At 46.1% G+C, this 25204-nt stretch overlaps 1 protein-coding gene across 2 annotated transcripts in view; it reads left to right on the forward strand.

The window, feature by feature from the left end:
* Positions 1–25204, forward strand: part of PLCB1 (phospholipase C beta 1) — a 325489-nt gene that overhangs the window by 227713 nt on the left and 72572 nt on the right. For both annotated transcript variants that reach the window (XM_084203396.1, XM_084203397.1), the window contains exons 11-19: positions 2820–2977; positions 7167–7249; positions 12844–12928; positions 13397–13574; positions 19068–19138; positions 19699–19795; positions 23288–23372; positions 24489–24613; positions 24889–25043. In XM_084203396.1, the coding sequence (XP_084059522.1) occupies positions 2820–2977; positions 7167–7249; positions 12844–12928; positions 13397–13574; positions 19068–19138; positions 19699–19795; positions 23288–23372; positions 24489–24613; positions 24889–25043 (1037 nt within the window). The remainder of the gene's footprint in view (positions 1–2819; positions 2978–7166; positions 7250–12843; positions 12929–13396; positions 13575–19067; positions 19139–19698; positions 19796–23287; positions 23373–24488; positions 24614–24888; positions 25044–25204) is intronic.

The following is a 25204-nucleotide window of genomic DNA, read 5'->3' on the forward strand; positions in this document are numbered from 1 at the left end:
CCACTCCATTTGGATTTTCAGAGCTTTCCAGCCCTGGCCAATTCCTTCTGATATTAACAGATATTTGTCACTGGTTGCAGCAGGAACTGAGAATTCGGATGGATTTCAACAGGAGTAATGTTAGTACCTTGTGGAGTATTTATGATTGCTCCACCTCATTTATCAGACAGAAACTGTAAACAGGGATCTGCAAGTGAGGGGTTCTGTTGCACAGGTTTTAGTAGAAGGTAAAAGCAGAGCAAAAGCAGACAATGCTGTTGTGTGAAGCAAGTCCCAAAATGTGTATTTCCCTGCATAAAACCTAAACACAGAATCACAGAGACAATAAAATGAGGATTCATCTGCATTATAGTATATGCCAGTCTCAATGAAGTATTTATATGTCCCCAGTCAGCAAAGAATCTTTGCAGTAAATGAACTCACTGCCTCCTTAAAAAGAAAAGTAATTTCCTTCAAGAAATCCAGGAAGATCTTCTCAGCAAGTCTGCTAGAAAGCAGGAAACTGAATCCATTTTCTTCACATCTACAAGAGGCACAGAGCCATTCTTCCATTACTGTTACCTCTCTGCTGCAAGAGATTTGTATCTGAATGACTGGAATCAAACCTGTTGCAGCAGATGAAGATAACCTGGCTGGATATCCTTCCCTGAATCCAAGTGGACTTTTGTTGGCTTGGATTGGAATTTTTTTTTTTTGGGTTTCTTTTTTAATACTTAGCAAGTTTGGAAAAAATTAGTTTTTTCTTCTTAATTTTTAGATTTATATTATCTCATTATTGGAAAAGGACAGTTTAATTGAATTTCTCCCTGCATAATCCAGTATCACATCAGGAAATTTAACTGACCAGCTCATTGCAGTGGTTAGCATATTAAATATTGATTTGAGACCTAATGGTGGTGCCATTAATGACTGCAGGGGGTTTGTTTCATCTTGTACTAAACTGCATTGCATGTTGTGAGAAAATGTGGTCTTGGTCTCCTGACTCTGAATTTCACATCCCTGGTCAAGGGATAACAAAATCTCATGGAACTAAGTTGTTGTTGTTATTCTTGTTGTTGTTGTTACTGTTATTATTTGATTTCATGTGTTTGATGCTGCCCATCAGAAGCTTTGGAGCTGGCTTCAGCTGGGTCATTTCTCTGTTAGACTGAGGGCAGGATCCAGAGCATGACACTAGCTGTGGCAGACAGATGGATCCAGAGCATGGCAGTGACTGTGCCCAAGGGATGGATCCAGACCATGGCACTGACTGTGGCAGAGGGATGGATCCAGACCATGGCAGTGACTGTGCCCAAGGGATGGATCCAGACCATGGCACTGACTGTGGCAGAGGGATGGATCCAGACCATGGCACTGACTGTGCCCAAGGGATGGATCCAGAGCATGGCACTGACTGTGGCAGAGGGATGGATCCAGACCATGGCAGTGACTGTGGCAGAGGGATGGATCCAGACCATGGCAGTGACTGTGCCAGAGGGATGGATCCAGAGCATGGCAGTGACTGTGCCAGAGGGATGGATCCAGACCATGGCAGTGACTGTGGCAGAGGGATGGATCCAGACCATGGCAGTGACTGTGCCAGAGGGATGGATCCAGACCATGGCAGTGACTGTGGCAGAGGGATGGATCCAGAACATGGCACTGACTGTGCCAGAGGGATGGATCCAGACCATGGCAGTGACTGTGCCCAAGGGATGGATCCAGACCATGGCACTGACTGTGGCAGAGGGATGGATCCAGACCATGGCAGTGACTGTGCCCAAGGGATGGATCCAGACCATGGCAGTGACTGTGCCAGAGGGATGGATCCAGACCATGGCAGTGACTGTGGCAGAGGGATGGATCCAGACCATGGCAGTGACTGTGGCAGAGGGATGGATCCAGACCATGGCAGTGACTGTGCCAGAGGGATGGATCCAGACCATGGCAGTGACTGTGGCAGAGGGATGGATCCAGACCATGGCACTGACTGTGCCCAAGGGATGGATCCAGAGCATGGCAGTGACTGTGCCCAAGGGATGGATCCAGACCATGGCAGTGACTGTGCCAGAGGGATGGATCCAGACCATGGCAGTGACTGTGGCAGAGGGATGGATCCAGAGCATGGCAGTGACTGTGGCAGAGGGATGGATCCAGACCATGGCACTGACTGTGCCAGAGGGATGGATCCAGAGCATGGCAGTGACTATGCCCAAGGGATGGATCCAGACCATGGCACTGACTGTGGCAGAGGGATGGATCCAGACCATGGCAGTGACTGTGGCAGAGGGATGGATCCAGACCATGGCACTGACTGTGCCAGAGGGATGGATCCAGAGCATGGCAGTGACTGTGCCAGAGGGATGGATCCAGAGCATGGCACTGACTGTGCCAGAGGGATGGATCCAGACCATGGCAGTGACTGTGGCAGAGGGATGGATCCAGAGCATGGCACTGACTGTGCCAGAGGGATGGATCCAGACCATGGCACTGACTGTGCCAGAGGGATGGATCCAGAGCATGGCAGTGACTGTGCCAGAGGGATGGATCCAGAGCATGGCAGTGACTGTGCCAGAGGGATGGATCCAGACCATGGCACTGACTGTGGCAGAGGGATGGATCCAGAGCATGGCAGTGACTGTGGCAGAGGGATGGATCCAGAGCATGGCACTGACTGTGGCAGAGGGATTTCCGCTGCGTTCTCACGCCGTTGGTGTTCTTTGGAGCGTTGTCCCTCTCAGCTGGGGCCCAAAGGTGCTGTGCCCCTGTTCTTGTTGGATCAGTTGTATCCTGCTGAGCCCAGCATGACCTCCCTGTCCCTGTCCCTGTGCTCTGTGCAGCTGGCCAGCTGGCTGGCAACTCCTCGGTGGAGATGTACCGGCAGGTGCTGCTGTCGGGCTGCCGCTGCGTGGAGCTGGACTGCTGGAAGGGCCGCACGGCCGAGGAGGAGCCCGTCATCACCCACGGCTTCACCATGACCACCGAGATCTCCTTCAAGGTAAGCCTCTGTGCTCTCCTCCCCTGGGCAGGGCTCTGCTCCTGCAAAACCCTCGCTGCCGGCGGGACGGGCGGGAATGGGAGGGCAAAAGCCGCTGCAGGAGGAAATGACGGAGCAGCTGCAGCGTGGCTGGGAGAGAAGAGTTGCAGCATTTGGACCTTGCCAGGGCAGGGGCTCCTGGTGGTCGTGGCAGTGTGAGGAAAAGGGATTATTTTTCAGGGCCATCTGGGGACTGGGCCCTGTGCCCAGGTCCGTGCTCCTGTGCATGTCCTTGCAGCAAATCTCACAGGGACAGAAGCCACAGCGTGGGCTGAAGGACCGGGCACAGCCACCACAGCTGGCTCTGCACAGAGAGAAGTGGGGGTGTGGAGGCACTGGCTGGGTTACAGCGCCAGGGGACAGAGCTGCACAGGAATTGGACAGCAGTAACCAGCACATCAGTTCACTCCTCTTCTCTTCTCTGCCTGGTCACTGGCAGTGGGAGGCAAAAGTCCTGAACTGAGACAGGAAGTTAGCTAGATCTCAACAATTTGCAAGCCTTTAAATTCCTGTGAGCAGAGAATATGCTGCTCATGGCCAGATGGACAGGCTCCATGAACAGAACCCGGACACTTGGCATGGTATTGTCAAAGAATTAATAAGTGTGTGTGCAATGTCATCCCTGATACTTGGGACCAGACCCAAAGCACTGGAGGGTGAAAAAGAAAAATCAGCATCTTTGGAGGCTGTGAAGGGATATTTGTGCCATTCAAACCCCAAACATGTCATCTTTATTATTGAATTTCATCTTCCATTTCCTTTTCTACAGTATAAGGTAGAGACGATACCCTTAGCAATAACCTTAAATTGTTATCTTCTTGTTCTTCTTAAAGATGTTTTTGATCTGAGGTGTTAGAGGAGCATAATGGAGGTGTTTGCCTGTAGTATTAGGATTGGTAGTCAGCACAGGAAATAATTTTTGAAGTGTGAAGAAATAATTCTTCTTCATCTGAGACACTAACTCACCATGGAAATACATTTCTAGCACACATTTTTTGTGTGCAAGAATATGTGGGAGAATGTTCATTACTGACTTTGGTGGTGTTCCAGGTATTATGTGTGACTACAGCTTTGAGACATTTCTCCCATACTTGAAACCTTTTGTTGGGTGGGATTTTTTTTTGTCTTCTAGTGCAATTCTTTAGGGAAAAAAGCAAACAGGTCTGCCACAGACAGAACACTAAGTTTCACTTGTACCAGAACAATCCTTTTTTTTTCCAGTTTGCTTTCTCTAATTCTTCCCTGACTGAGTTAATCACAGAAACAGGTAAAACAACCTTCTTGCACGTTTTTTATTAACTTCCCAGTTATGTTTATGGGAAGCCAATTATGTTTATAGGCATGGGGTTTGATTGCTGGAAGTCTTTTAATTGAGGGAGATGGCTTTGACTGCTTTGGTCATGAGCAGGAATTTAAAACAAAGTTAAGAAGGATCATTAGCAAGAATGAGGATTATCCCTGGATAATTAGATATCAACAATATATCCCTGGATATTTAGATTATCCCTGGATATTAGATGTTTAGTTCAACCCTTGGCATTGTGCTGGCAGGAGAGATATTGGAAGTATTTTAAACCTCCTCAGGAGTATTTCATAGGTCCTTTCAGGTCAGGCATTTTTTAATCCACCCAGAACAGTGTGAAAAACATCTCGATTTCTTTTCAACACTCAAACACTCAGTGGTTTGAGAGTGTGCTGCTTGGCTGGGGAGGAGCAAAATGGCAGGGAAATAATGTGTCAGGAGTGTGAGAATCACTTCATGCCTCGAATGCTCAATCGTGTATCAGCTCATGTTTCTGCTGTGACAAGGCACCATGTTCAACCCTGCCATGCCATGTCCAGGGATCTCTGTGTGTGTGTACCCATGGTTAACCCTGCCATGCCATGTCCAGGGATCTGTGTGTGTGTAACCATGGTTAACCCTGCCATGCCATGTCCAGGGATCTGTGTGTGTGTAACCATGGTTAACCCTGCCATGCCATGTCCAGGGATCTCTGTGTGTGTAACCATGTCTAACCCTGCCATGCCATGTCCAGGGATCTCTGTGTGTGTAACCATGTCTAACCCTGCCATGCCATGTCCAGGGATCTGTGTGTGTGTAACCATGGTTAACCCTGCCATGCCATGTCCATGGATCTGTGTGTGTGTAACCATGGTTAACCCTGCCATGCCATGTCCAGGGATGTCTGTGTGTGTAACCATGGTTAACCCTGCCATGCCATGTCCAGGGATCTGTGTGTGTGTAACCATGGTTAACCCTGCCATGCCATGTCCATGGATCTGTGTGTGTGTAACCATGGTTAACCCTGCCATGCCATGTCCAGGGATGTCTGTGTGTGTAACCATGGTTAACCCTGCCATGCCATGTCCAGGGATGTCTGTGTGTGTAACCATGGTTAACCCTGCCATGCCATGTCCAGGGGTCTCTGGGTGTGTAACCATGGTTAACCCTGCCATGCCATGTCCAGGGATCTCTGGGTGTGTAACCATGGTTAACCCTGCCATGCCATGTCCAGGGATCTCTGGGTGTGTAACCATGGTTAACCCTGCCATGCCATGTCCAGGGATCTCTGGGTGTGTAACCATGGTTAACCCTGCCATGCCATGTCCAGGGATCTCTGGGTGTGTAACCATGGTTAACCCTGCCATGCCATGTCCAGGGATCTCTGGGTGTGTAACCATGGTTAACCCTGCCATGCCATGTCCAGGGATCTCTGTGTGTGTAACCATGGTTAACCCTGCCATGCCATGTCCAGGGATCTGTGTGTGTGTAACCATGGTTAACCCTGCCATGCCATGTCCAGGGATCTGTGTGTGTGTAACCATGGTTAACCCTGCCATGCCATGTCCAGGGATCTCTGTGTGTGTAACCATGGTTAACCCTGCCATGCCATGTCCAGGGATCTGTGTGTGTGTAACCATGGTTAACCCTGCCATGCCATGTCCAGGGATCTGTGTGTGTGTAACCATGGTTAACCCTGCAGAGCTGATCCAGGTGAGGCATTCTGCAGCTGGAGCCAAGTGTGGAGCCTGCCAGCTTCTCTCCCTCTGACCATGCAGCATTTGCCTTCCCTGGAGCTGAGCTCTTCATCCTCACATCTCAGCAGCTCAATCCTAATTTCCCTCTCCAGGTTATTTCCCCACTCATGCAGGGTTCCATCCCCTCTTGCAGCAGGAAGGCAATTGAAAACAAGTGGGCCAGAAGAATGTACCAGAAGCTCAGCTTTTCTTTTAGGAAGTGGATTTCTGACTGTCATGTTTCTCAGTTGAGCCTATAAAAGTGCAGGAAATGAATGAGAGGGATCCCCAAAGAAAGCTTGTTTAATAACATAAATACATCCTTTAGTTTTTAGTCATCCTTATGATTTGGTGTGGCAGAGCCTTATGGATTCTTAGAAACTCCAGAGTTTGCCAGCACATGAAAAGTCTTCCGTGTTTTCTATGTTCTTCTGGAAGAGAGATTTGTTCCAAGAGGGAAGCATTTCATAGTTTGTAACAATGAGTGCATTTATTGTGCACCTCACTAAAATCATCATTGTCAAATGACTTTTCTATTGGATTTAGGGTTTCCATTTTCTGTAGGGTTGACAGGAAACTTTATGGACTTTTCCTTTTCTGAGTTCTCTGATAATTGCCACAGAACCAACTGTTTTAATTGAGTAAAGATTTCTTTTTTCCTTTCTTTTCCCTTAAAGGGATTTCTGTCATCAAAAAAAAAAAAAAAAAAAAAAGAGGTAGCTAAAATGTGAGTCAGAGTAACTCAGGATTTTATGGATAGATGCTTGTGCTGATGATGTTTGGAAGATCTGCCTTTGTCAGAGCATTTTTATTATAGCACATGAAAACTGTAGCTGCAGGCACGGAACAGCTCCTCACCAAAACCAAGCTTTACATTTAAACTATTGATGTTGGCAGACATAAGTCATTTCTTGAGAAATGGGGTGTTTGAGACTCATCAGATGTTTTGGAGATTCAGTTATAGTTCAGGTTGAAAAATTTGATTGTGGCAAGAGCACATCCAGAGCTTTCTGGGATGTTTAGGAAGGAAGGTCTGATCTCAGAGTTTGTTGGGTCCTTTCTGTCCTCATAGGCTACAACTCTGCTTCTTTAGAGAGTTAAGTTTGTAACTGTGTTTATTTTGATTCTTTAGGAAGTAATAGAAGCTATTGCTGAATGTGCATTTAAGACATCACCCTTTCCAATCCTCCTTTCCTTTGAAAACCACGTGGATTCGTAAGTAATTACCACCTTTTCCTTCATTTTTTGTAAGGTCCAGGCATGGAACTGTGTGTGACCCCAACAACAGCTCTTATCCAAAGTGAAATTGGGCCTGTTCTTGAAAACCTGCCTGAATCAGGACCTTTTCTTTGGGAGGGGAAGTTGGATTGTGCAAGGGCTTTTGTTCACTTTTCCCTCTCAGTGTGTCCTGCTGGAATGCAGCAATACTCCAAAGAAAACCAGGCAGTGTTTCACCTGCTTGTGACCCTATTCTGTGCTACAAACACATTCAGCATTTGGTCTGTCTCGTGGCAGAGGCCAGAACCAGGGACTTCTAGGACTGCAAAATAGGGATGGCCAGGAACTGTTAATTTCTGCCAAAAAATAACAGTTTGCATAAGTTTATTTCATTTTCTTTTTTTTTTCTTTTTTTTTAGTTACACAGAAAGGACGATTTTTCTGTGTAAGAAAAGAAAAAAATAGATGAGAACACTTCTAGCTTTGTCCCAGTGATCTATTTTATTTTTATAGTTCTGGGTTTTTTTTTAACATTAACCTTGGTTTTGAATGCAGAGAACCACTTGGTTCAAAGTGGGGTGACATTGACATATAACTTGTGCCTCAACTTGAATTGCCTTTTCCCCTTTTGTGTTTTTTTTTTTTTTTTTGCTGTGAAAACATTTCCAACACTTCTGGGGGCAGTTTGGACTTAGAAACTAATTTTTGGGTTTGCTTTTGTTTTTTGGGTTTTTTTTCAATGTAAAATAAAAATATTCTTGGGGGCAGCTCTGAATGTTTTAACACAAATCAGAAATGGTGTCGGCACTTTTCTTTCTGAAAGAGGAAAAGGTGAGGAGTAACTGCTTTTCCATTTTTTTAGGAGGAACATTCTTGTCCTCCTAAAGGGAAGGAACTGGTAGAAGAAGCTGTGTAAGAATGTTTTTAAAGAACAGATGTGACAGCACTGATCAAAAATTATGTAGGTAGGGAAATTCAAATCAGAGGGCTGAGCTCCACTACATGAATACCTCAGGGTACAAATTTACCTCTGGGGGTAAATCTGTGTTTGCTGTGCACACATTTCGAGGCCGTGGTCGTGATCCAAACAGCTGCCTCTGGAATCCTGCTCAGCCATTCCTGTCTGCCTCAGAAAGCCCCCACAGGTGCTGTCTTTAATTGCCTCTCTAATGGCCCCCTCATTTCTTTTTGGTGCACACTGTGTCCCTTTGGGTTGCACTCACCTGCTCCTGCAGGTTTGAACTCACAGTGCTTCTAAATGCAGTTCTGAGGGTTTAACTCCAAGTGCTTCCAAATTCTGGCCTTTAGGAAAGATGTCAACCATCATTTCTGAAAGTATTATATTTTGTACTCATTCTTCTGGATTTATTATAATTCACTCTGTTCATATGAGGCAGAGGAAGAACAGCAGCTAAATTATTTTAACCACAAGAGTTACATTTTTCTTCCTTTAAAGTCATCACGACTTAAATCTTCAACTGTTCCAGGGTGATCTGTTCTATTTTAGGAAGGTGAAGAAGTAAAAAGATTTATGAAATAAACTCCTGTCAGATGTAAGTTATATACAAAAGTGGCTTTAAAAGTCTCAGATGAGCCAGTGTCAGAAGGAAAGGCAGTGTGGCACTGCAGGAATGGGACTGAAAGGGGACAGGGTTCCTGCTGCATTACTGTTATTTACAGCTTCCCCATGGAAGGCACTGCACCTTCTCTCCACAAACTTCCAGCAATGGAATAAGGAATTACCTTGATGGGTGCTCTCTGACATCCTTTTCATTGCTGAGACACAGGTTTTTAGCAAAGCAACTTTGCAAAACCACCACCAAATGTTTTCTCTTTCTGAGGCTTTCCTGCTAGTGGTTCTTTTCTGCTGTGGTAAATGATCAGATTCAGTGTGTGTGCTTTCTGATTTTGTTTTGCCTGAAAATATTTTCTAGTTCTTTTACCAGCTTCTACAATTAGCCCTTAATTCCTTCACTAGTTGCTGGAGAAATCTGCAATTAGTCATGTCACTCACAGAAAGGCTCACCTAATTTCATGGAATGCTCCTTTTGTCTTTTCATTTGCTTGGAATGTTGTTTTTCTCCTAGATCTTAAGGCTGGACTTTGCCCTAAATGTTAACAAAAAGTGCCAAAGTTTTTTTTTAGAATTGCTGTCAAACAAATCCTGTTTCATCAATTCCCACTTCTAGGGGATCAAATATCGTTTGCAAAATTCTGCTCCCCTAGAAATGTTGGCATTGGCTTAAACAAAAAATATGGTTTTAGCCTGTGTTCATGGCTTGTAAACAGACTGCAATTATCAGATGTAAGTAAGTTTCACATCATCACATAGATATGACAGTGTTAATCAGCACTGGACTTAAAACACAATTTTTCTTTCTTCTGGTTTATGTTCCTGGGAATATTTTTGACACTTTTTGTCCACCTAGGGGAAAAATCACTTTTTAGCACATTGTGTAAATCATCTCATTTGCTTTCCTTTGATGTGTCTCCTGGAAGGGCTCCTCTCCAATATCTTCAGAGAACATGAAGGATTTTATTTCCTTTCCTATAACTCCACTATTATTGTATTTTTTTCTTGCCTGTTTGTATGCAATAAAAAGAATCAAGCACGTAACTTTTAGATGGCATAAAATATTATGCATGTCATCATTTATAGTGAAGTCAAAACATGCCCACTGAGAAAAAGACCACTGAAGCAAGTGTGGTTCTGTGAAGCAGGAGTGCCCTGGAAATGTTGGAAGGACCTCAAGGAGACCTTGGTGTTTGAAATGGGGCTTGCAAGGCGATAAGCAATCTGCAGATCTGAAAGCAGACGCTCTATAATTAGAAATGCACTGATGACATAGCAAAAAGGTTAAGTGATCCTTGAGCAGTATCCATAGAAGATTGCTTCCAAGATTGAATTTAATTACAGTTATTCATACTGCTGCTTTCTGGCCAGAATTGTTGCTTCAAATATTAACAGGATTTTTATCACTTTTTCATCCCACACTTTGAATTATGTTAGACTCTTCTGGGAAGCATCTGTGCCTTTGTCTTATGCAGAGGAAGTATCTCTGCAGAAGTGATAAAAATGTAATGCTGGGAGCAGCAGTTGTGCCAAGGAGCCTCTGTGGCTGACCTTCATGATAGGCATGACACAAACAGTAAAACAAAGTGCAGGCAGTGCAATAGTGGTAATGAAAACGTTTCTTAATATTCTTTATATTTCTGTGTCTCCAGGTATCATGCTCCTACCTTCTGTCCCCTTGCCCTGGCACATTTTGGGGGCAGCTCTAACAAGTCTGTGTGCTACCTGTCTGTGTCTGCACAGTGAAAATCATAAAGCAGATAAAGTCAGCTCTTTTCAGACAATCAGTTTTCACTGCAATGCATGAATGCTGAGAGAGTTTCCAGTGAGAGGAGATGTGGACCAAGAAAGACTTGGTGTTTGACTTCATAACAAAATTGGGGAAACATATTGATTTAGAAAATTTGGTGTTTCTGTTGCTCTGGTTCATAATTTTCAAAGAATGGAAAATAAAAAGAAGCCAGTATTCCAGCTTCTTAAAGTGGGGATATGGAATCTGCTATTCCTAAAGATCTCTCTCTTGCAGCAGCACATCCATAGGTGTGTATGTTAGGGAGAGAGGGAACACAAAGATCTACCACACAGTTAAATGCTGCTACTCCTAAATTTTTCCTATCCCCTCTTAGGAGCTTTTAAAAATATTTGTACACGTAGTCCAGTTCACAGAGACAAGTAATTTTGAAATGTCAAGATTTTCTTCATTTGGCCTTGTTTGGTACCTCAAGGGGTTTTTGTGGTATTAAAACCTATTGGTTTTTCACTTAATTTTCCTCCTTTCTGCCTCTGGGATGCAGTGACATTGGAATTTATACGCTGAACCAACATCATGTGGCATTACATTTTTCTCGTTTGCAAAAATGAAAGTTCTCACTGTGCTCTCTTTGAGGTAAACATGTAATTAAACACAGAAGATCAGAAGAATTTGTTCTAGCTGTGGTGGTGACTGGGAATTTATTACATTTGACTCTTGCTTTTTATTTTTTCAATTCCTATGGAGGGTTCTTTTTGGAGTTGTGCCCATTTAAGGATGATGATGATGTCATACCTAATTGCTCCAGTTTCAGTAAATGCCCTCTTTTGATGCAAGGAGTTGTCCTTTGAACTTCCTGGCTTCTGAGAGTATGGATCTGTTCAAAACACACGCTGGTGGAGCAGACTGACATAAAACTCACTACTGACCCCTGGATTTAGGGCACATGCACACTGCTGGAGTGCTGCCTTTATTTCCCTGGGTAGCTGAGGGCTGGCAATGCCCAGCACCATGTCCCAGCCTGATCTGCTCTTCCATCCCCTTCTCCCGTGTGGGTTCTTTGTTCTGCTGCCTTGCTCCTCTTCTGCTTGATTTTCCACCCTCAGCTCAAAGTGCCTTTTAGCTTCTTTTTGTGCAGAATTGGCTGCATGCAAAACACAGCATTTGTGAAATGCTGTTGGGATTTAAACTGCATGCAGCTCCTGCTTTGGGGAATAATTTAAAGCCTCCTGGCAGTATTTTTTGTCAGAGACTGAGCTAATGACTGCTTCACCCCCTATCTGCTTCCAGGGGCAGCCAGGATGCTGATCCCAGGGAAATGACATTTTCTGATTGAGATGTCATTTGGCCACCCAGCCTTTTTCTCAGCTCTGCTTTGGCCAGGCTGACCCTGGGAGTTGGGAGCCACTGACCAGCTGGGCACAGCCAGGGCTGAACTCCTGATTTGCAAGAGAAAAATGAGCTTTTTTTTTTCCTTTTTTTTTCTCTATACCCAGCTCTATTTTGTCATGAAAAGTAGCTCCATGGTAACATACCAGCTTACAGCATCCCTGTCTCTTCCATGATATGCAGATCCTAATTAGCAGGAGCTGAGGAAGTTATATTAAGCCATATAAACCTGTCCTTTAATCGAGGCTTCCCAGCAGAGTGTCAAAAAAGGAAACTTTGAAAGATGCCTCAGCTCAGATGCTACGCATTTTAAACAGGCACATGTAACAAAAATCCTCAGGTTTCTAAAATTAGAGAGTGACTGTGGTACTGAGCTGCATTTTGAGATGGTTGGAGTAATGTTTCTGAGCTGTAAAATCTATCTTCAGTCCTAGAACTTCCATCACCGGCATGCAGGAGTTACTTCATCTTTTGGTTGCACTTTGGGAGAATTGGTGATAGGCAGAGTTTGCTGAGGTTCAGGTTACTTACAGAGGGTGTTGTGGAAAAAAAAAATGCCAGGCATGTGTATAAAGTACCATGAGGGGGAAAATACTTCAGTTTTGAATAAAAGCATTGCCTGAAAGAGGCAAATTGATGTTATGGTTGTTTCACTGTTATTCCATTGACTTATGCCTTTACTTCTTGTATGTTCCCTTTGATAAACTCCATCAGAGGAATTGAAATAATTGCATGATATATGTAGGGCTCACTGAAAAATTCACAGCTATTGGATCAGGAAATTATCTCTAGTTTAGGGCTATTAGGTACTCCATTACTGCTGCTGTCACTCTGGAGCATTAGTAGGACTCATTTCTTTCTTTCTTTTTTTCCCTTCAGCCCTAAACAACAGGCAAAAATGGCAGAGTACTGCAGATTGATATTTGGAGATGCCCTGCTCATGGATCCCTTGGAAAAGTACCCGGTAAGGTGCTTGGTGTTTGTCACATCCCACAGGCTGGGGATGCTTCCTGGGGGGCTCAGTCCTGCCTCACTCTTCATATGAAGCCTCCCAGTCTAAAGGAGGGAACTGTGAGCTGTTGGTGACTTAAGCATCATTTGTGATGCAGAGATTGCCCCGATAGAGTGAATTGTGATCTTTTAAATGCAATTGATCCTCAGAGCTGCCATTTTAAAACCTAGACTCTCACATCTGAGCTAATACTTATTTTGGTTATTACTGCAGACACTTCATCAAGCATTTTTCTTCTTAAGTGCCCTCAGTAGCCCTGTTTCATTGAATGTTGACATTGCCTCTTGTGCAAAATCCATTTCATTTTAATGGGGCTTACAGGGCTTACAGAAGTGTCCTGTACCACGTGCTCCCTAAGAAACTGCCCTAAGCCCGTTTCCTCTGCTGCTCTAACAAATCTCTCCTCCTTCTTCCTGGAAGCTGGAAGCTGGGGTTCCTCTCCCAAGCCCTATGGATTTAATGTACAAAATCCTGGTGAAGAATAAGAAGAAGTCTCACAAGTCAGCAGATGGGAGTGCAAAGAAGAAGCTGTCGGAGCAAGCTTCCAACACGTGCAGTGACACATCCAGTATGTTTGAGCCTTCCTCCCCTGGAGCAGGTAGGACTTGGCCCTGCTGATCCTCCTCCCCCAGGCACAAATGCAGCTGCAGTCCCACCCCCGTGCAGCGCTGCAGCAAGGCAGAGGTGCAGCAGTGTGGTTGCTCAGCAGGAGGCAGCACTGAAGTGTCACTGCTCCTGGGGGCTGCTCTGTGAGGAGCTCTCATGGAATGACCCAGGGCTCACTGATGTGTGCTAACATTCCTCTGCACTGCTTATTGAGGACAGGCAGCTGCCAGCTCCTCCACCCTTGGCTGCCTTTCCTGTGTGCCCAAGCCCAAGAGCAAATAGAAATGTTTTCCTTTCCTTGTTGCCTCTGGGCTGTGCCTGCCATTGTTTGGTGCCCTTTCAGACAGAACCCGTTCCCCAGAACCTGCAGAGTGCCTGCAGTGCCTCAGGGTTTAGGGTGAAGGGATGAGATCCTGTTCCTCAGGCAGGGAAGGCTCAACCTGCTGATGTCCTGCGTGTCATGGAGCTCTGTTGAAAGTGCTATAAGATGTTCTTCTGTTCCAGAGGGGGAAACAGGCAGAAATAATAAACTCTCTATGCCCTGATTCCCAGCCCAGTGTCTGTTCCCTGCACTGGGATTTCTTTTCCTGTCAAGAGTGAACTTTTGTGTTCTTATAAGCGCAGATATTTATGCCCGAGCAGCAGAAAACTCACAGAGTAAATTGAAAGCTCTGCTGAAATATATGTTCGTTGCCATTTGCCATTTAAAAACTTTTCCCCATTGTTTGTAGTTTTTTCTGAACTCTGATTAACTGAGCTGAAAATTTTCATGCTGGCAGTTTGCCCCAAGCTGAATTAACGAGAAAGAAATCCTGCTTCATTTGTGGATAACATTGTTTATCCTATTAGCAGCAAAAAAGAGTTTTCAGCTGTTGTTTTTAAGAAACTATGAAAAGGGCATGCTTTGGAGTATGCTTTGGATTTCAAAGGAAGATTCATCCCTGTGTCAGGGATGACTTAATACCATTTTCTTGATTTGCTTTAGACAAATCCCAAGCAGGAGAAAAATAGGTATGTCTTCCAGCTGCCTCCTCTCCAGCATTTGAAATCAGCCCTGCATTTCTGTGAGCAGCACAGGATGAGGACAGTGGCAGAGAACAACAGCCTTGGCTTTCTGAGGGCCTGGGCTGCTCAGAGGCCACAGCTCTGTCCTTCAGGAGCCTCTCTGGGAGCTGTCCTGGGAAAAGCCCCAGGCTGTGAATAAAGATGATGATGATGATGATGATGATGATGCCAGGCAGAAGGGTCAATCCCATAACAGGGTGTGTGATTTTACAAATTAACTGTGACTATTATGCCTGTATTACCTCTGGAACAGCTTCTGATTATAAAGATGAGCACCTAGAAATTAGAAAATGCTGGAACTGAGAGTGCAGAATTGCTGTGGTCACTTGGTTCATCCCTGACTGCCAAAACACATTGCTTGTAGTCCTTGTGTCAGTCTCTGCTTCTCCTGTAGGGCTTGTGCCTCTCCCTGAGAATGCAATTAGTCAATATTTTTCCTCTCTCTGTCATTCAATGCTTGATCCTAGATAGAGCATCCTCAGTGAGCTGCTGTGGGGGTATCCAGGCTGCCTGTGAGCTCCTGACAAACAGCAGTGAATTTATCTGAATGGTACCTGTGGGAAGTGCAATATCATTACAGCTATTTTAGCTGAGGACAGACAAATCTGACAGAACTTAAGAACACTCTAGGGATGAGTGATGAGGAACACCCAGAATGTCATTTTTCTAGAGTGCTTTGAATTTTTAAGTATTCAGATCTCCAGAGATTACAGCTTACAGCTGTGAGGAGGCAGCATTTCTGTAAGTCAGGTGCCAGTTTTTCTGTCTGTGGACAGTTAAAAAAATTGTTCCCCATTTTATAAGAACGTTGAGGTAGTGAAGAGTTTCCACAGGGCAGTGACCATGACACCTTCTTCTCACATCTCATATTGGCAATGTGTCACCCTGGAGCTCTGCAAGCCCTGTGCTCCTCTGCACCCAACACCAATTTCTTTCTGGAGTAATGCAATTAATCAGAAGCCTGATTCTTAACATTTCCTAACATTAAGTGTTTCAGTGCTCCAACCTTAATATAATCTTGACATTTAGCAACTTGGACATATTATTCAAACTACTCTATTGGGCTGTATAGCTCTTGTCAGAATTGCTGCTGATCTCCAGGAGAAAGTTGTGCTGATTTGGCCTTCTGGAGATTCTAACTGAGTTTTTTCACAGCAGTGCAAAACAAAGTGGAAATTCATACTGGAGTTGATATCAAGATTTGCTGTGTCTTACACTGCTTGAGGTCAGATTTAAACTCAAGTAAACCCACGTTTTTGATGTGTTACAAGACCATATAAAAGTGTAGTGCTGGTGAAATAGCAGCAGTAATTAAAGAAAGAATTCTGAGCTTTGTAGGATGCCTTGCAGGATGCCCATAAAACTGATGTAGGAAGGGACTTCAGTACATGGTAGTGGGAAAAATATTGTTCTAAAAGTAGAGCAAAGCTGACAAAGCAGAAGAATTTCTGGGATAACCCTTGTGAGCTAGATTGCAATTTTGATGAACAGGCCTCTTAGACCTGGCTGCTCCTGCACAATGAGCAGAGGTAAGCAAGCAAGATTTCCAAAGGAGTTCTGAGCAGTGGCAGTTCTGCAGGATGTGCATTTCACCAAGAGCAGGCCCATACTGAGAGGAGCTAAAGCTTCCTGATGGAGCAGCATTTAGATACTGTCAAGTAAGCAGATTGTTTGTTTCTCACTGGTAGGGTGATGGTTTTGTTGGAGCAGTGGGTGCTGCAAGGCAGGAGTCTTGGAAGACAGGGACAGAGGGCAGGATTGGCTTCATGATGCCTAGATGGAAAACTGGATCCAAGGCTTTGGGCTCAGTGCACGTAACTGCTGCTGATGCCAGCTGGGACCATGGCCCATTGGCACAAAGCAAAATGGTTTATCAAACTGAATAAAGGTTATTTTTCCCTTTTTAAAAATCAGCCAGTGCTGAGGTACAGTGGAAAAACCCAAAAGGTGATTGCCCCCCGGGATGCTGGTGGCTGCCTAAATGTTGCAGAGTTAACACCAGCAAGAGGCACATTCATAATTCATCATTGTTTGAAAGGGTCTGAGAAAGCAGATTACCAGATTGCTCTGAATTTCAAGCACTGTCTACCCTTTGGTTTCATTAGGCTGTCAGTCTCTGTCAGGATGATGAGAATGGATGATGTTCAGCGCACTGCTTCCTCAATCCAAGGACTTGGCTTGTCATTCCCAGCTCCCCTGATGATCCCAGTCAGTATTACTGTGTTGAACCCCCCTACCCTTCAGCTGGGGTTCAGCCTCCTTTGCCTGCTGTTGTTTCTCCCAAGCAGCACTTTTCTATCTCCTCCACACTGCCCCACTCAGCAGGGACAGCTCCTTGAACACATCCTCCAAGCTGCCCTTGGGGCTTGCTGTGCCCTTCTGCCTGTGAGTGGCTGGCAGTACCCGTGTTTTCACGTGTGCTGGGGAGCAGCATCCTCCCATTTCTTGATATTCTTCTGGCTGCCTCTGTCCATGGGCTTTCGTTTGGCTTCCTTGGAGAAGGGCTCTGTTTCACTGCATTTGTGTGCCAGGGAGCACTGGAGAGGCCCTGTGCTGACCTGGGTTTGCAGTCCCATCCAAGTGCAGACAGTAATGATGGTATTACAGCTCATTGTCCCTTGGACGGCCTCAGGGTGGCTTTGTGTCCCTGCCGTGAATCAGGGAGAGAGTGCTGCTGGGGAAAGGCAGTGCAGATGGACCACACCTCCTGAAACTCTCATTTGGATTCCATGCTGGCACTCCTGTGTCTTACTTGTCCTGATTTTGCTGTCTGATGCAGAACTTGAAAATGAGATTTGATCTCCTTGGGAGTATTTGTGTTAAATGTTTTTAAACAAACCAACCATGCACTGTGTACTTTCCTCTCTGGATGCTTCCAGCAGGAACAGGCTATCATGTACCTCTGGTCTCCGAGGTGCAAGCTGGCCAAAAGCTGCCCATCTGCCCCTTCTGGTGTTCTTTTGCCAGTCTGGTTAAATCAGTTGAGGGCTCCCCATCCAAAGATTGTCAGTGCAAATCCTGGGAGAGCTTGCCTGGCTCTCTGCATTGTGCTGAGGCTCCCTGAGCCTCTTGAGCAATCGTGTTATTTTCCTCAATGAAACGTTCAGGAAGAAGTGTGTTGATGAATAAAAGGCTGACATTTCAACATCTGCATCTGGAAGGAAGTGCAGGCTGCGTAGTCATCCTTGGGTTGTGCAAGGCACACTCCTGTGTGCTCCCTGTGCTCAGAAGGGGCCCCCTGGGCCAGAGCTGGAGCAAAGAGAAGCCTCTTCATTGACTCAGTGGGCTTGGGATTCTGCCCCAAACTGACAGAAGGAGCTGAGACTGAATTACCATTCTCTGGAGAATTGGGGAATGCTGCACAGTAGTTAGATTTTTGTGCTGCCACTGCTGAAGAAAGCTGGAAGGTTTGTGGAGCAAAGTCTTCAGGGAGAGCTGTCACTCTTACAGGTGTGGATAGGTGACTGCAGGATAAGTAAATCTTTCTTTCCAGAGCCTTAAGGTGCACAGGTACACTTCATGGCAGCAAGGCCCACAGGAGGAGTTTCTAAAGGGAAAGATAAACTTGATATTCCTTAATGATTTCATTTCTGATGCAACCCATCAGAACATTTTGAAGGCGAGGGGAGGCCTTTGTTAGTTAAGATCAAATAACTCTCGTCTTGCCCGTGGGAGCTGGGCGAGTGCCCCGCAGGTGGGAGTGAGGCAGTGGATGTGCTTTGCTCGGTGCCCTTTGAGTTCTCCGGGGAGGGATGAGCCTTGGGCACCTCCTGCCATTGCTGGGCTCGCAGTGCCCTCAGCTGGCACGGCTCAGCTCTGCTCCAGAGCCCTGCCGGGCACCCCAAGGCCCTGCCAGGGAGCTGCTGGCAGCTCCTGCGCTTCGGCTTCCGTGCCAGACCCTGCCAGCCGCGCTGCCTCGGCGCAGATGGGCTCTGAGCAGCCCTTGCTAGCGCAGCACAGCAGAGGCCCGTGGATTTTCATGGTGGTTTCCCCACCCCGTACGGGCTGCCGCTCCCCAGAGGGGCCGAGGCACTCCCTGGAGGTCCTGCAGCAGCAGGAGGTTGAACTCGCACCTCCAAACCCGGGGCTGTGTCCCCAACTGAGGAGTGTCTCAGAGCAGCCTGTGAAACCCTCCCCACACACTGAGCACACTGCGCTCCCCTCTCAGTGCCGATTGCCGGAGGATGAGCATCCAGCGGCTGCGGAGCAGGAGCTGCTGCCTGGCTGGGCAATAAGGACTGGCATCCGTGCTGAGGATGGATGAGTCCCTCGGGAGCAGGGCTGGCTTTGCTGGCGCTGGGACAAAAAGCACAAGCACAGCACGGGCTGCTCCGGGCAGCGCTGCTTGCACATCCTTCCTGGGTCTGTCACTGCCAGTTGTGCCTCAGCCGGTCATTATCTTCTGCTTGGAACTTTTCAGGAGAGGCGGAGATGGAGAGCGACGACGATGATGACTACGATGACGACTGTAAGAAGTCGTCGATGGATGAAGTAAGGGCAGAGGTGTTGGGGACGGGGTTGGTGCGCGTTAGCAGGAGCGGAGCTGCCATCCAGTGGAGGAAGGCGGGCAGAGCACGGCGAGCGCGGCGCCGGCTTCCCCAGCCAGCTCGGCTCTTGGTCCCTTTGGGAGCACATCTTCGCTGTGTTTGTGCTTGCGTTTCCTCGAGGTGAAGAACAAATAGCACCGCGGCAGACCTGTTTGGGGCAGCTGCCTGTGGTGTGTTTAGCATTGTTGGATGAAAAAGCTGCCGTCAAAACCTGGGAGGGTCATTATTTATGGAGGAGTGCTAAGGCATGTGCTCAGCGCTGTGCAGGGCTGGGGGCAGTGCTGTCCCTTCCCTGGGAGCCACGTGGAAACAATGAGCAGTAAACATTTACTCCATCTACTCCAGCCCACTTTGCTCTTTCCCATGTGACATTGCCTACATGAAGCATTGCCTTCTCTAGCCAGGGGCGGTGAAAGACACCACAGCTGACAGAAAACTGGGCTTTGGCATTTGTGGCTTCTGATGGACAGACCCAACTGCAGCATTTTCCCTTCTGTTCCCTAGGGTACTGCTGGAAGTGAGGCTATGGCCACTGAAGAGATGTCTAACCTGGTAAACTACATTCAGCCTGTGAAGTTTGAGTCATTTGAAGTATCAAAAAGTAAGTAAGAAACATACTTAAAATTACCTGGCAAGTGTTTGGCAGAGTTCTGCAGAAATGCTGCTTGGCTTCCTCTCAATTAGACACAGGAACACAGACAGAAAATGTTCCCTTGGTATTCAGCCAAATAAATCCATTTGTGTTTTGAAACCTCTTTTAGTCTAAATATCCAACTTCATCAACAGTAAACATGCTGACATTTCAAAAACAGTTTTGAAAGTTATGTGCTTGCATTGTCTTCGTTGTCTATGACTGAGAACTAACTTAAGCAGTTTGAGAAAGGTGGTCATAAATATTCCTACTTCTTTTTGCCTCTAGTACTTTTATAGAAGATTCAGGGCCAGCAGAGTCTGCCCTTCCCCATGCTCAAATCCACTTTCCTGCCTGTGTGTGTTGTAAAGAAAGGGCCATCATTTCACCCCCTGCTGGAATGCACGCAGTGGCATCCTCAGTAAACACTGCAGCATCTCTGCCTTCCTTGGTGCACACCCCCCACTGTTTGCCTGCCCTTTGTCACTTTGTTTTGACAGCTTTTAATGTGCTTTTGGAGCTTTTTAGTTAAAGAAGTGCACAGCGCTTTAATTTATTCCGGATTTGTGGTGTCCTTGGCAGAGGACAGGTAATTGTTGCCTAAGTCCATGTCTCTGTACAAGGTTTGGCATTTGCTGTGATGAATAACAAACATGTAGGAAGTTCCCAAGTGTTCATTTGTGTGTGGGTATTTATACAGACACCACACACGAGCAGTCACAGCCCCATGCAGGGAGCTGTGCTTGTTCCCTGCAGTAGTGGCCCTTGGGGTGTTGATAATCTCCTCCAGCTCTAATGAGAGTTACAAGAGCACAGTGGGAAGGAGATGTGCCTTCTGGAAAGGAAGCCATGTGAATCCTAGCACTACAAGTTGATGCAGCTGTTAGAGAATTGTCTCATGTAGGGGTTTTTTTTTGGGTTTTCTTTCTGTTCACACGCCTTTGCCTTTCTGAGTTTTGCTTTTTGTAAAGATCTGCTGCTGTCCAGATTTTTCTCCTAGGTCCTGATGTGACCTTTGATCAATAATAGAGTTTACATGAACTCATATTGTTAAGGAATTAAATTTTTGGTGGTTTTGTCAAAAAAATCATGATAAATATGGCCCTGGGTGGTAAATGGTGCTGGCTGGCTAAAGAACAACTTGGGTGTTCTGGTCTTAGTCTTGGCCTGGACTCACTGCTGGGTCTTCATTACATGAGCTGAATAAAGAAGGGATTTAATGAGGATTGCTTTTCAGCTTGCTGTCTATCCAGCTGTTTCCCAGAAATGTTACTGCTGTCACCGCAGTTCACTTGACCTCACCTTCTGAAGTGCAGAGATCCATACTTGCCTTTTATACAGATTTGGAGTTTCAATGGTGCAGCACTTTGCTAATTTATTATGTTTTATTCAGTTTGTTTGGATTTGTGATCCAGACTTCTGTGGTGACAACAGTACCTCACTGCTTCTGTCATTCACACCTTTTAAAAGTGCATTTTCTGGCCTTGCATCCAAGCTGCTATAACAGAAATATTGAACAGCAGTGGATCTGTACCAGTGCCCTGATTGCCCTCACTAGAAAGGTTCCCTGTTCTCTGGCAGCAAGTAGCAGTAAGTGTATTTTCCCACGTTTTTCAGACAGTTTCAATGAGTTATTTGTTCACTCTGCAGTAATTTGCTCCTGATAAGATAGCACAGTGTCATGTATCACGAGAGAGAAATGTCTCTCCTGCACAGTCTTTTCTTCAAAGGGCAGGTCCCTTAATCCTCTCCAGATACTACAAGGAAATAATGGTTCTTGTTTTAATTATGTCTGATTAAGCTCTGGACAGTTGGTAACCAAATCCTTTAACAGCTTCCAGCTCTGGTTTCCTACAAATGCTCTACTTAAAGACAAGGCTGAGAAATAAGAGTTTATTGCTGCCAGAAATTCTGGCACCTACATTGTAAATAGGATCTGACCAGTACACGTGTGTTGCTGGTGCTGTGCCATCAGGAGGGGGTGGCTGGAATAACAATAACCTCAGTGGCTTTGTGACAAGCTGAGATGGAGGTGAGCCAGCTGGAGAAGGAAAGGATATTGTGTGTTAGAAAGGAAGAGGGAGTGGTAGGAGAGCAGCCTTTAGGGAATAATGGGAATTTTTCACCATTAGGAGATAACAGCTGTGAATAATAGCAGTAGCATGATGGTTGCTGATTAGAAATAGGGACCACCATAAGGGGTGAGTCCCAGCTCTCCTCGAGGCAGGGAATTACTTTTGGAAACCCGTGTTCATCCCCTGACTCTTCAGCATAGGCTGAGAATGGTTTGTAGTTCCCAGGCTGGCAGCACATTTTCCTCTCACAGTGGCCCAAACAATTTCCTTGGATCCACTGCTTCCTTTTTGGCTCCCTAGGAGGACAGTGCCCACCTGTTTCTGTCCTGCTCCTCTGAGCTTCTCTTCAGGTTTGTCCCTCCCCTGCAGCTTGGCAGTTTGGCCCTGGATTGCTGCAGCACACTTACAGCCATTTCTAAACCTTCTCTCTGCCTTTCTGGTGGCTTTCACTAAAGTGGTGAGGCTGGAGAGGTTGTGCTCCAGCACAGGCACTGTCCCCTCATTTTTAAACAGATCAGGGCTGAGTTAATGGATTTAACTCCAGTGGCCCTTCTAGGCAAGGCCAGGGCAGGCTGGGATGGAGTGGGAAGCTGTTGGCTTACAGAAAGCCTTTCCTCTGCACACAAGGGAAGGTTCTGCACCTAGCAGGGTCCTGCCTCGGGCTCTGCTCTCTGCTGCATCCTGGTGCCGGGGTGCATTGAGAGGCTGTGCCCACATCAGGCAAAGGTGAGTGACAAGCAATGCACAAATTAATGGTTGTTCCCACCAGCCCAGACGTGGAGGAGGAGCTGTTCAGCACCAGCAGATCAGAAAGCTGAACCAAATGAAAGAGATCAGAAAAGCCTGACCTCAGCTGGGGATTAGGTCTGAATCCCTGCAGGGCACAGGAGTGCACCTTCAGGGCTGGTTGGACAGTGCTGTCTGGGGCTTGGACAGCTGTGGCCTCGCCCCTGCTGCACCAAGAGCTGCTGCAGGCACAGCACTGCTCCCTTTAATCTGTCATGGACCTCAGTTCTTACAGCTCCAGCTGGCTCCCAGCCTCACATCCCCTGCAGAGACCAGGCAGGGGTCCAGCAGTGCCCCCAGCCAGTGCTGCAGCCCCCGTGTCACAGAGGGCATCTCTGCACTCACCCTCCCCAATACACCCACTGGGTGCTCTGCCCCCCTGCTGCCTGCAGCTGCCCCAGCCTCAGCCCTGCCCTTCCCTGGGCTCTGCAGAGTGTGTGCAGAGCAAGGGCACTGCTGGCAGCACAGCCATCAGTTCCTTGGGATGGGGGTGAAAAGAGCTGGTGAGCTGTAGGTGGGGTGAAGGGACTGGCACTAAGCCACACCAGTTTGTCCTCTAACCTCTTTTATCCCTGGTTTTGTCTCCCCTCTCAACCTGCAGAACGCAACAAAAGCTTTGAAATGTCTTCCTTTGTGGAAACCAAAGGGCTGGAGCAGCTTACAAAGTCTCCTGTGGAATTTGTGGAGTATCCTTGACTTTCACAAAGTGGCTTCCTAAGTCCTTCTATATCTGAGATCTGCTACAGAGCTTTATTGGAATTCAGAGACAGGAGCTGGGGAAATAGGGAACCCAAATGAAATTTGTAGATTAGATTTTATTCTTTCTAAAGATTTTAGTCTTTCTAAATGAATTAATTGGCCTGAGTTCTGATGAGCTAATTTAAAAACTGGCATGAGTCCTCGTGCTGTGGGCTAGGACTAGAGGGAATAGGCATAAATGACATATTGAAGACCTAATTCTGATTGTTAAATTTATCATCCTATATGGAGTGGTAAGAGTTATGGTGAGCAAATTGTCAAAACATGGCTGACTTCTTTGCAAAGTCACATGAGAGTGCTCACTTGGCCGTCACGCCTCTACTGATTTATTGGCACACAATTTCTCTTCTTTTTTGATTTTTGTAGCTTCTAAAGAAAAGCTAAGGAACGTTCTGGTTAGGCCTTTTGATGTTTCTCAGTATCTCTCCTCATGGCTGCAGTTAAGAATGAATGAAGTGGAATAGATAAACAGATAAAACAGTGCCTCAAAGGAGATGAATGGAAAGCTCCTTCCAAGGATTGCCTGCTGCACATTCTCATCTCAGACTGAGACTCATTCTCATTTGGAGACTCAGCCATAAGATGTGTACACTTGTCATTTCTGTCCATGTAGAGGCCAATTCTCATCTCATTGCAGAAAACCACTTTTTAACTGAACACCTGTCCCTGCTCCAGAGGGGGATTCACTATTTACAACCAGCTGGCCTCTGGAAATGCAATCCCAGGGAAATCCCAAAGCAGGAACTGTGAAGCTAAATGGAATTTTAGGAATGTGATCTTGCTGATGCATCTGCCTGTGCTCTTTCCTTGCTTGTTCTGAGTACTCAATGCAGGAACAAGCAGCACCTGTAACTGCCTCATATTTATCATATCTCCTGCAAAACTGTGGACATCTGGCAGCATGATGCTTGCAGAAATCCAACAAGGAACCCGTGGCCATTCTGTAAAGAATTCCCTGTGTTTAATTTAACCCTGCAGCTGCCCTTCTCACCTGCCAGGTGACTCTTGTCACACGTTGTGCCCCTTAACTGCTCACTGCTCAGGTACAACAAGATGCAGCTGAGCAGGATTTACCCCAAGGGAACACGAGTGGACTCTTCCAACTACATGCCCCAAGTCTTCTGGAATGCTGGCTGCCAGATGGTGGCCCTCAACTTCCAAACTGTGGGTAAGTCAAGTCCTGCAGTTCTCTGATTCCTTTGGGGAGCTGTTCATGTCCATTTCTCCCATCCACTTGCTGATTCATAGGTAGGAAAGGTTGTATTTGTCAAAAATTATCTAGAGATTAAAGTATACTACAGAGCTCTTAATTAAAGTGTTTAACCCAGGCTTGTACTGTTTCTGTTACAGTCAGGATGAAATTACAGTAGTTTTTAAAAATTTTACTGCTTTTTGAAATTATCTGTCCAGAAAATAACTCTTACCAATATTTTTCCCATCCAGATTTGTCTATGCAAATAAACATGGGAATGTACGAGTACAATGGCAAAAGTGGCTACAGGTTAAAGCCAGAATTCATGAGAAGGCCAGACAAGCACTTTGACCCATTTACTGAGGGAATAGTGGATGGAATAGTGGCCAACACTCTGTCTGTCAAGGTATGGATGTAGCTGGTGGAAGTGTCTCATGGCAGTGCCACAGCATGGATCCATTTCCATTTCTGTGGTGCAGGGGCCTTGAATATGACTGTACTAAGCTACTAAGCCAAGAAAATAAAATTAATTTCATTTCATGGAGCAACATTCAATTTTTAAACTCT

This window comes from Fringilla coelebs, assembly GCF_963513975.1.
Source record: "Fringilla coelebs genome assembly, chromosome: 3".
In the NCBI taxonomy this organism is placed as follows: Eukaryota; Metazoa; Chordata; class Aves; order Passeriformes; family Fringillidae; genus Fringilla; species Fringilla coelebs.